The 11,931-nt window shown below is 40.5% G+C and overlaps 1 protein-coding gene across 1 annotated transcript; it reads left to right on the forward strand.

Moving 5' to 3' along the window:
• The first annotated feature begins 81 nt into the window (after window positions 1-81).
• Oseg2 (intraflagellar transport protein Oseg2) lies at window positions 82-8,752 on the forward strand. The gene is made up of 14 exons (XM_083093510.1): window positions 82-241; window positions 369-512; window positions 981-1,093; window positions 1,177-1,362; window positions 1,492-1,962; window positions 2,373-2,984; window positions 3,343-3,781; window positions 3,870-4,583; window positions 4,801-5,257; window positions 5,562-5,668; window positions 5,754-6,197; window positions 6,598-6,921; window positions 7,157-7,587; window positions 7,866-8,752. Exons 1-14 carry the CDS (start codon window positions 203-205, stop codon window positions 8,587-8,589), a joined length of 5,205 nt encoding a protein of 1,734 aa, XP_082949636.1. The 5' UTR covers window positions 82-202; the 3' UTR covers window positions 8,590-8,752.
• Window positions 8,753-11,931: the final 3,179 nt, after the last annotated feature.

Genomic DNA, 11,931 nt, shown 5'->3' on the forward strand with positions numbered 1-11,931 from the left:
GCCAAGGTGTGAATGCGCCCTAACATGTACCGTAGATACATGCGCGCATATGCTTTACGGCCAAAGTTAACGTAGAGTGGGAAATTCTGTCGCTAGGCGACCAATGTGTACACATTGCGCGCAATTGAAACTTGCTTTACGTTAGCGTACGATAAAATATATTTTTATTAGGATAAAAATATAATATTGCAATTAAATCGATATGTTGCTCAAGTATCTCGGCACCGTTTTGCCAGCGCAAGTGAGTAGAACGCACAATTATTATTTTCAAGCGAAATGAATTTCAAGATTTTGTAGAGATCTCTATTGATCTCTACATAATCTTCTTTTATATTATATTATATATATATATATGTATGTATGCTTAGGAGCTTGAAAATAAAGTAATTGATATAGCATGGTCGCCAAACAACTTGAAGCTAGCTGTAGCATCCTCGGATCGTTCCATTTATCTCTTTGATGACAACTGCGTCAAACGCGACAAGTTTTCAACTAAACCCGTTGACATTAAGGTATTTATTGAATTAATGTACATAGATTTATGTTATTATGGTAATTGTGAAGGAGAGCAGCTTCCTCACCGATTTGACTGAAACTTGACAATTTTATGTATTTTGATGCGTAAAATTAGAAAAAAAGTTATTACAAGTACTAAAGTTGACAGTTGCATTTACCAACTATTCTCTGCTTTAAAAAAGCATTTTTTATTGTTAAAGCAGAGAAGATAGTTGGTATATCGAACGACAATTTTAACTTATAGATTCAGTTTTACGCACCAAAATACACAAAATTGTCAAGTTTCAACCAAATCGGCGAGGAAGCCCATTTCCTTCACAATTACCGTTATTATTAATGTACATACAATATATTACTATTATAATTATTATGTACGTGTATATATACCGTTTTAAAATTTGTGTTTTATAAATGTTTCTTCATTTATGTTTTACCAATAAGTAACATCTTTCTTTTATTCATAGTTTGGCAAAAAAAGTTATATGATAAAAGGAATAGCCTTCTCCCCGGAATCCACAAAGATTGCAGTCGGTCAAACCGACTGCATTGTATATGTGTACAAGATAGGAGAGGATTGGTAATTGTCGATTTAAAAGGAAAGAAAAATAGATATAAATATATTGAAACAGGTCGTCGTATTAATGTCGAAAATGATTTCAGGGGCGACAAAAAGGTAATTTGCAACAAATTTCGACAGAGTTCCGCGGTAACTTGTTTGATCTGGCCCGCGGAAGGTCCGATTGTCATAGGACTGGCGGATGGAAAGGTCCGCGCGGCTCTGGTGAAATCGCAAAAGGCGCAGACCTTGTACACCTCGGACGCAATGGTGATAGCTCTAGCTAGCAAGTAAATAAAAAGTCAACCGTGTTTTATCCACGAGTCGCGCCCAACGACCTGTAATTATGTAATTTCGCGACACATCTAATCGAGCGACGATAGGCTTACACAGTTTTTCCTTCTCGACTTCCTCGACAGTGTCCGCGGCAACGGCTTCGTATCGAGCCACGCCGATGGAAGTATCATCCGGTACTACGTGACCGAGTACGACGGCGCGGAGCCTTCGGGACGAGTGTGCGTTCACAACGTGCCTGCTTATGCTCTAGCGTGGCCACAGTCGCACATCCTGGCGGCGGGTTGCGACAAGCGGTTGACCGTTTACGATTCGTACGGCAAGCCGGTCAAGACTTTCGACTACAGTCGGGATCCTCGGGAAAGGGAGATTACCGTAGCTTGTTGCAGCCCGAGCGGTCAGAGCGTCGCCGTCGGCTCCTGGGATAAGGTGCGCGTTTTCGATTGGACGCCACGACGAAGCATTTGGGAGGAGACTAACGTACGTGACCTGCCTAATTTCTACACGATCACGGCGCTTGCCTGGAGGCGAGACGGATCAAAGCTAGCGGTCGGAGGATTGTGCGGTGGTGTCGAGCAATTCGAGACAATTCTAAGGTGACCGAATCTTGAGCTAGCTACATTTTTTTTACTTTTAACTTAATTTCTTTCAATATCCTTCTTTAGGAGCTTTAAATGGAATAAAATTTCGCATTTTTCCATCGTCGTTAAAAATTTCGACGTGAAATTATCCCGATGCGAGAATGAGAAAATTTACGCACAAATCCAATTTCTTTTCCGTTTTCCAGCATAAAACTATAATACTTGCTATTAGCGATTGAAAATTTCGCCGACAAATTAATTACTTAATTCGAAAGTTCTAATTTGCCGAATAAATTTGCAAATAATTAACTACTCGAGCTCCAAACGTATAAGATTTTTATTCACATTTTACTTACATGTTGGCACAAAATTACTTCAGATACGTATAAAGTCTCTCTGTAAGCCTCTATTTCCTTTGTCTTTAGACGCACAGTAGTCCGTGGCAGTCACGAGGTGGCCTACGTAGGTCCCAGCCAGGTAGTGATTCGACCTCTGAACGATTCCTCGCAACGTTCCATCGTCGTCAGATCGCAGACTGGCCTGGAGATCGAGGACGTACGCGTTTTAGGACGTAGGGACAATAACGTTGTGGCACGCACGGCGCGCACTCTGCTGATCGGTGACATTGAGCTAGGCTTAATCAGCGAAATTCCATGGGAAGACCGATCTGGCAACGGTGAAAAGTTCTTCTTCGAGTATCCAGTCGTTTGCTTAATTTTCTATTCCGGCGAACTCACGATCGTCGAATACGGTCAGAACGAGGCGCTCGGATCCGTACGAACGGAAGCGGTAAACCCGCACGTAGTTAGTGTACGCGTAAACGAACGACCTTCGACCGGAGGAACCGATAATAAAAAGCTCGCTTATCTGCTGGATCCGAGAACCGTCCGCGTAATCGATCTGTTAACTGGCTCGACCATCAGTGTAATCGTTCATGATGCTCGAATCGACTGGTTGGAATTGAGTGAAGCAGGTCATCGGCTACTGTCGCGTGACAAGCGAGGTCGCCTCTGGCTAAGCAATGATACAGGTGACAGGTGAATAGATGAAACATTTTGTTAAAACTGTTAATATTTCTAAAAATAATATAAAAGGCTTTAATTAATTTGTATTCACCCCCCACCCCCCCACCCCAAATAGGGCCAATTTTTCAAAGCCAATTTTTCAAAAAATCAGAATAATTACAATATTTCTACTTGAAAAAAAAACAGGATATAATATAAGAAACATATCTTTTGCATCAATATTTTTAATATTTTCATTTAATATTTTCAGGATTTTGCTTTATAGATAAATTCATCCTTATCGGAATGAGCTTATATTAATGGAGATGCTTTTTAATTATAATTTTAATTGTAATTGTTTCCCCCTATACATGTTCGCGCGGAACACCAGAGTTCTATTAGTGACTGGAGCATCCTTTGCATCTTGGGTACCCGGCAGCGATGTCGTCATCGCTCAAACAGGTCAAACTCTGGCCGTTTGGTACAATGTAGACGCGCCGGAAGCGATCACGCTGACACCGATCAAAGGCGATGTGATAGACATCGTTCGCGAAGACGGTCGAACGTCCGTAATAGTGGAGGAGCACGGCACCAAGGTGCCGTATCCATTGGACGAGGGACTGATCGAATTTGGTACCGCGTTGCACGACAATGACTTTGGTAGAGTCGTCCTATTCCTAGAAAATATGGGCAACAGTTCGCAGACAGAGACTATGTGGGAGAACGTAGCCAGAAACGCGATGAGCGAGAGAAAAATTATGATAGCCGCCAGATGTTATGCCGCTATGGGCGACGTGGCTTGCGCAAGATTTTTGAAGGAGATTGCCGAGGTTCATATTTTTCCTTTCTAAATGTTTCCGATCTCTTTTGAGATGCGATATCGTACTTGTCATCCTCTCTTTTATCTTTTGCTTCTAGATCGGTGAAAAGTATGCCGAAGAGACAGGCAACGATCCACTGGCTAATCCAGACTGTTGGGCACGGCTGGCCGTGTTGAACGGCGATTTAAAAACCGCCGAGGCGATCTATTTGGAGCAAAACGAGCTGGACAAGGCGTTGGATATGTATCAGCGCTATTGGCACTGGGAGGATGCTTTAAGTTTGGCCCAGAGCCGCGACTGGAGCGGTCTGTCAGAGTTGCGAGATCGACACTTGGCTTGGCTGCTTGACAGTGGCCAAGCAGCCCGCGCAGCGTCTATCATAGAGACTACAAATCCTAGGAGAGCCGTGAAGCTTTATCTGGAAGCACGTCGACCTGGGAGAGCTGCCAGGCTAATTCTTACTGTCAATGAACTGCTGGAGGACGAACGAATCGTTGAGGAGGTTATTAATAGTCTTAAAGCTACCGATCTCATGGAACTCGCTGGAGAACTACTGGAGAAAACAGGCGCTGACTCCGAGGCGATCACTTGTTACGCTCAGGCTGGCGTATTTGCCAGAGCTCTCGATCTAGCGCGTAAAGTTGATCCCACATTGGTGGTCGAGCTCGAGAGGGATTGGGGAAAGTATTTAGCAACGAACGGTCATTACGACGCCGCCATTAATCATTTCATCGAAGCGGGTGAAACGGTATTAGCATTGAAGGCCGCTATCAATGCGCGACAATGGAGAAAAGCTCTGCAGATTATACAGGTGCGTGGTAATTATGAAAGAATACCTTATATTAAAATAAAATACTGATAAAAAGATGTACATGTGAGAAGTACTTTCTCAAGTATTTATTAGTATTTATTATAATATAATGTGTGTTTCAAGTACTTATTTTTAAGATATATTTCTTATAGATACGTACTTTTGTGATTAGACTGTTGGGTTATCTATATAATTATATCCCTCTTTCCTTTTCAAGGTGATCGAGGACGACGATAATCCTGAGATCCGTCAACAATGTGAAAAATTGGGCGAATATTTCTCGTCGGTTGGCGAACGCAACTTGGCGGAGAATCTTTTCGTTCGCGCCGGAAATGCGCAACGTGCCGTAGAAGCTCACGTACAGTCGGGTGATTGGATGCGCGCGCACCAAGTGGCTCAAGAATACATGAAAAGTGACGAAGCCAATCAAGTGCTGATGAGACATGCCGAGAGTCTGCAACAGGCCGGCGAATTTCGCCACGCCGAGGCGCTCTACGTCGCCATCGGCGATCATGACGCGGCAATCGCGATGTATCGCAAAGCGGGACACCGTGGCGACATGATCAGATTGGTCGCCGAGCACCGGCCGGATCTACTTCAAACCACTCATGCTCATCTGGCGAGGGAATTAGATGCAGCCGGCAAACCGAGAGAAGCCGAAGAGCACTTTCTAGGTCAGTCTCTACTGACATAAATCAACTGATTGCTCTAAACTATTAAAAAGAAATTAAAAAGGAAACCCATTCCATTTCGAATTCATAAATGAATTTAAAAAAAATTTTCGATACGGACATAAATTATGATTCCGTTATCATACAAGATTTGTTGCAATCAAATATCGATTATACATTTAATTGTGTTAATATTTTTTATTGTTGTGTGTGTAAAAGTTTGATTGTATCTAAATGTAAGAAAAATTTTTAATTAAAATTTACCGTTTATTTAACTTGTGTAGTAATAGAATGCGTTCTATCCTAGGTGCTGGTGATTGGCGCGGAGCGGTTACAGCTTATAGATCCGCTAATATGTGGGAGGATGCGTTAAGAGTTGCCAAGAAGGCTTCCGGAGAAAAAGCAGCACAACAGGTTGAGATTTATCCTAGGAAAGCCATTGCTTTGTTTCTTGTTATCTCTGAATTAACTTTTTTTTTCCATTTTTCATTTTTCTTAGGTTGCCTTGATGTGGGCCCGAACATTGGCTCCGGAATTAGGAGCGAGACTCCTAATGCGACTCAATTATTTGGATCCCTGCTTGCAATTGGCGTGCGAGGCCAGTTTGTTCGAGTGGGCTCTAGAAATCGCCAAGTACGGTACGGTAGACCAGAAAAAAGAGATTCATTATCGCCACGCCATGGCACTGGAAGACGAGGGTCGTTTCGCCCAGGCCGAAAAGGAGTTTGTGCAAGCCGGTAAAATCATGGAGGCGGTACAAATGTATATACATAATCGCGATTGGGAATCCGCAGAAGATGTCGCGCGATCGCACAGTCAGGAGGCAGTGGCGCAGGTTCTGATTGCCCGAGCCGCCGAAGCCGCCGAGGGGCAAGATTACGCCACGGCAGAGGCTCTACTTCTGAGAGCTCACAAACCAGAGATGATAATAGATCATTACAAGGTTGATTTTTTTTTCGAAACTTATTTTACGCGAGTTGTGCAAAAAGTTCTTGCGGACAAATTATTTTAAATAAAATATTACACGATAAAATTCGATTTTTTCAAAAGAGAAATGTGATGACGTACAAGAAAACTAAATTATTTCACGAGAAAAAGATTGACGTAATTTCTCACCTTTCGTAATCTAATCTACGATTGCAATGAGAAGCGAGGAGTCACAGTACCATTTAGAAAAGAATAGATATTTAATTGGAAAAGAATATATGTATATACATATAATTATAATAATTATATATTTTATTACATAAAATAGTTATTAATCTGCAAAAACTTTTCGTTTAATTATGATTATCTGTAAGTTGTGGGAAAAAAAAAACAAGATTTAAAGTGCTTCATTTCAGACAGCCGGAATGTGGTCCGAGGCGCTGCGAGTGTGTCGAGAGTATTTACCTAGTCAGGAGGCGGCCCTTCGCAGAGAGTTGGGTCAAAAGAGTGCGGGATTGGACGGGGCAAATGCGTTGGAGGAGGCTCGAAAGTGGCTTGACCTTGGAGAAGTGCGACCTGCCTTGGACACTTTGATTTTGAATCCGCAAGCGCCCAGATCGTATCTCATTCGTGCGGCTGACATTCTGTTGCATCAAGCGGATCCCGAAACCGCGTCAGAAATCGGTGGTGACTTGGGTGCACGCTTGTTTTCCGTTGGTGAACACGCGCTCGCCGCTCAGGTATTTTTATTTTGTTTATTTATACAATTATACAGCTATATATTTCTCTACGATTCGATACTTAGTTAAAATCGACAAGTCCAATCCCTGAAGAAATCCAGTTCATTTGTTTATACTTGGTTTTGAATAAAATTTCGAATATATAAATGTATGAATGATTAAGAAAGATTGAGAGCATGTGAAACGAAAATCCTTAAAAAAGGAGCGCTTGATCGAACGTTTCGCGTCGTTGCAGGTGTTCCTTCAAGCGGATCGTCTAAAGGACGCGGTGAGCTCCTTGGTGGCAATTGGCGAGTGGGATCGTGCGCGTCGGATCGTTCGCGAACTCGCTGCCGATCTCGAGCCATATCTCGAGGAGAAGTACCGGGATGCAATGGCGAATGAAGGTGAAATGGAACGACTGGCGGAAGTGGATGGCAATGCCGCCCTCGAGGTGATGGCGCGTAAGGGTCAATGGAGTCAGGTGTTTGACGCCGCGAGTTCCCAGGGTCCGGAGGTGCTGCATAGATTTGTGGCGCGACGCGCCGCGCAATTGCTGAAGAGCGACGCCGCACCGCAAGCGTTGCAGCTCTACGCGCAGTATGGCGCGCCCATGATCTCACAGAATTTCAATCTGTACTTGCAATTGGCGGAGACTGTCCTGAATACGGTGCAGCAGGAATACAAGTACGATATTTCGTAGCTAATGAGAAAATCTATATATCGATAAATGGGGATGTCTTCTTTACAGAGATTTCCTTTTCTCTAACGAAAATTCGATTTTTTTTTTCTCGTCATGTTTATCTCTTTTAACACTGAAGATACTTCTAACCTTCTTCGCTTTCTACCGCTTATTATTATGTTATGGAAATCTCCGATACCGATTAAGATTTATTGTTTTCTCCGTTCTCAATTTCATATACTTTTTTTTTTCTTTGCTCATTTTGTTCGCTGATTAATTCCAGATATCTGGCTCAGCTCCGCGACATTTTACACGGTTTCTGTCGCTCGTCGCCGTCCTCCGACAAATTTGAGCGGCTTCTAGAAGCTGCACATTTCTCCGCAGTGAAACATGGTTGTCGTTCGTTCCCGGCGCTTTCCGACATTGTCGTCAAAGTGTCTGTCAACCTCCTACGATACACCGACATATTGCACGCCGACAGATTTTACTACGAAGCCGGCGTCGCAGCGCGTTCCGCGGGTCTTTTGAGCGAAGCTTTCGTTTTCCTCAATCATTTCCTCGATCTGGAGGAATGTATCGAGGAAGAGGGCGATGGAAATGTTCTCGACGTGGACGATCTACGCGTCACCGATTTTCCGCTAGAAGTTCCACTTCCAGAGAGTCTCGGCATCGCGACAGATCAACGCGAAGAGGCGAGAGAATGGGTGTTGGCGATATCTATGGATCAAAAAATCGAGCAGGGTCTGCCGATTGATCAGAGAGGCGTTTACGTGGGTTCATTGACGTCACCGAGCAACTCTGGCGTACCTCTTCAACAATGCGTAATCACGGGATACCCGGTACGCGGTCCGGTCATTAAATTCGAAGAGACTAGCCGCGTGGCTGATCGCGATGATTGGACCAAGTTGACTAACGTAGCCAGACAAGCGCCTCCGGATTCGCCCCTGAATGACATCCTGGTATTTCTTCAGGAATGGTGCGGCGCGGTACCCAAATACTCATTTTAAAAAATTAATTAACTTTTCAATTTTGATCGAAACGAAATGAAGGCAGACAAAAGTAGTACGAAAAACAAGAAAATAACCTTGCAATATACTCGTATGTATATAAATAAGTAAACAGCAATGTATTATCTGTTGATATCTCTTAATATATTATTTGTTGATAATGTTTGATTGTTGTTGATAATGTATTATTGTTGATGTTGATATACATCCGTCAGTATGTCACATTCTTAGCGATTATCTCCTTTCGTTTACCGAGCCGACCATGAAGAATAAAGTTGCGCTTCATTAATATATTATTTATATATAAAATTAAAATTATATTTTAATTTTTAAAAAATTTAAATAAAAGAAGGTAAATCAAAAGAGATGTATCCATTGTTTCCTACTTTAATTGCAGTAGTTTTAAGAAGAATATAAAAGAAGCAATCAAATTGTTCTCTGTTTCCATCCATCTTTTTGGTCAGACAGTTCATCAGCATCCTGCAGGATAGCTGATGAAGGGATTTGAGAGGACGGGGAGCCGCAAATAATAATTAACCGCTTTGCAAATATGCTCGGCTTTGGCGCATTCCATAAGCCAAAAAGCCACCCGTGGAATTCGGCGGTTCAAAGTAAAGCAAATACGTGTAGGCGCGTACACACGCGCGCATTATATTGACCCGAAATCGTAACGCGCGGGTTTAATATCACGTTGCGGGAAACTCAGTTACGTTTACATGTCGACATTTACATAAAATAAAAAAACAAGAGAAAACATAATAATGATGTCTCATATTATTCGAAAAAAAAGATACGATAAATATATAAGGCTGCAAATGCACGTTAAAAAATTGGTGTATTTATAATGTAACAATAATATATATAATATATATATATAACGTGTATGCATGTGTACATGATTCTTGTTACAACAATTTTATTCAACCTAATCTAATCTAACCCAAATTGCCGGAACTCAGGTTCGGACGATCGTTAATATATAATTGTGTATAATTATAATATATTATTCGCAATATATTAACATCTCTCTGCATCTTAGACTTCCTCGAATACTTAACACTATCGCATTTTAAGTTACAAAAAAGTGGTTGCCTTAAAACCCGCCTCATTTCCCGCTCTCTAAATTGGACGAATTCTTTTTGCATTCGTGTCTTTATTATTTTACGTTAGAATATTATCTTAAACTAAATCTATCTTAAAATACATATTGAAAAACTCTTTAAAATACTTCAAAATAGCATGTGTGTTAGATACAAAATTGTTATCTATTCAATATTTTCAGACGTTAACCCTTTCGGTACACTTTCAGTGTATTAAATACATTAATTAAGTGTATGTGAAGTTAAATATAATACACACATACGTGTGTGTGTGTGTGTGTGTGTGTGTGTAACAATCTCTTTTCGTTAAACTCGTTTCACGAGTTGTCAAGACAAAAAACATTTCTCATTTCAGTTTGAAAAGCTGTTGGAGCAAAAATGTAATCTACGATTCATGTAAGAGAGAGCTATATCTGATATATATATATATATATATATATATATATATATATATATATGTAAAAATTTTTACAAATGATGGACTTGGCTCACTTTTACCGTAAACTTTTCATTCATTGTGTCAATGTAATTAAATGTAATTAAACTGTTAACGCTGTGTGAAAACATATTGATAATTATTAAGGTTTCCCATTCCGAGCCTCTTCATTCATTTGACATCGTCAAACTGTATTGATACACAATCATGTTCTTCAAATCTTTGTATAACAATAGAATGTTTTATTTAACATTATAAAACTGCAAACTCTGTTTTGATACAATACTTTACTTACTCGTGGTTCTGATGATGTGCATCGATACTTTTGAAAAAAATCGTAAAAAAATATGATATATAGGTACAACATACAGACATATCGTGGCGCGTAGTTACGGAAAGGGTTAGCATCGCATTTTCTTTTAAAAGAAATTTGCGATTAGATGATCGTTTGGCAGTCGTTAATTCTGGTCTTTAGGAGAGAAAGCTGCGCGACAAAGGAACTTGTTCAACAAAAGGGAGACACCTTCGCTCCCTTATCGTCGATCGTTATTAGTATGAGAAACACGTCATCTAAAGAAAGAATTTGTTTCATGACAGTGCTGGTGCCGAACGGTCGTTAGTCTTCGTCTTTCGCAGCTTCACAGTAGCGAATATGTTTGTCCTGAAAGGTGTTGATTGCAATTAATAGAGACTCATGATGTATATCGTAATTACTGGATGATCACATGATATAATCATATACGAACGGCGGAAATTTTGGATTTCTACACAAATTTCTCTTTCTTGGAAATTTTAAGTTTGTAATAAATTTTTTGCGATATCTCTCTTTTAATATTTTTTTTTTTTATAAAAGTAAATCATCTTTTTTTCATCGATACAATATTTTCTTCATCGATTGTATTTAATTAAAGTCCTTTATTTAAATCCCAAATTTATAAAAAAAATACGTATGATTTTTCAAACTAGTTTGCAAGACAATCAAAGCGACTGATGACAATCAAAAATGACAAGACTTTAAAACAGTAGTAAATAATCTAGCGAATGGCTGCGTTCAGCAGGAAAAGCTGCTTTGCAACTGTTGTAAAATTCGTGAATCTGATTGGTGTATGCTCTTAGATTCAGTCAAAATTAAGAGCCATACGCCAATCAGACTCACGAATTTTACAACAGTTGCAAAGCAGCTTTTTCTGCTGAACGCAGCCAATAACTTGCACTATGCCAGCAATAACAAAAACGAAAAAACTATCGCGTGCAACAATGGCGGGTAACAATACAAAAGTCACGACCAACGATGATCCGATGATAGCATCCGGTAAAACGTTGTTCGCTCCATTCCAAAGGGATAAGTCTAGCCTAGAAGTCGTCGCAAAAGTGTATCGAGCGCTTTCTTCGACGATGCTGCAAACTCCTACAACATCAACAGCCAATCGTTGAAGGCGAGACAAAACATCGACAGAAAAGAATTCATCAACACGAGTACATCAAAGTGGGACCAAGTCGATCGTTTACGGAATTAGTCATGAAAGGATGGTTCGCGAAAGATTCAAAATAAATAGATAAATTTAAGATGTTTGGAGAGCGGAACTAATAACGTACATGCGACAAGTTGCGAAATCAATACTGATACGAATCGATTGTTTCTCGCTCACAAATTATCAGTGCAATTTATCTTAAAAGACTAAAACACACGTCGAGCATGCAATGGAAAAATTGTCGCTTTTTCTATTTCTTTTCCTTTTTATCATTTTTTATGCTAATCGTTACTTTCCTTCTTGAGATAAGTATCCAATCTTTAATTTTTAATTC

Source organism: Camponotus vicinus, unplaced genomic scaffold (genome assembly GCF_025532165.1).
Source record: "Camponotus vicinus isolate PSW18456_S1 unplaced genomic scaffold, iyCamVici1.0 SCAF_3, whole genome shotgun sequence".
NCBI lineage: Eukaryota > Metazoa > Arthropoda > Insecta > Hymenoptera > Formicidae > Camponotus > Camponotus vicinus.

Excerpts from the sequence above, each read along its gene's own strand:
- Oseg2 (XM_083093510.1), top strand. The coding sequence starts at position 203 with ATGTTGCTCAAGTATCTCGGCACCGTTTTGCCAGCGCAA. Across the intron at positions 1,363-1,491 it reads GTGATAGCTCTAGCTAGCAA|TGTCCGCGGCAACGGCTTCG; the intron begins GTAAATAAAAAG and ends CTTCCTCGACAG. Across the intron at positions 3,782-3,869 it reads TTTTGAAGGAGATTGCCGAG|ATCGGTGAAAAGTATGCCGA; the intron begins GTTCATATTTTT and ends TTTTGCTTCTAG.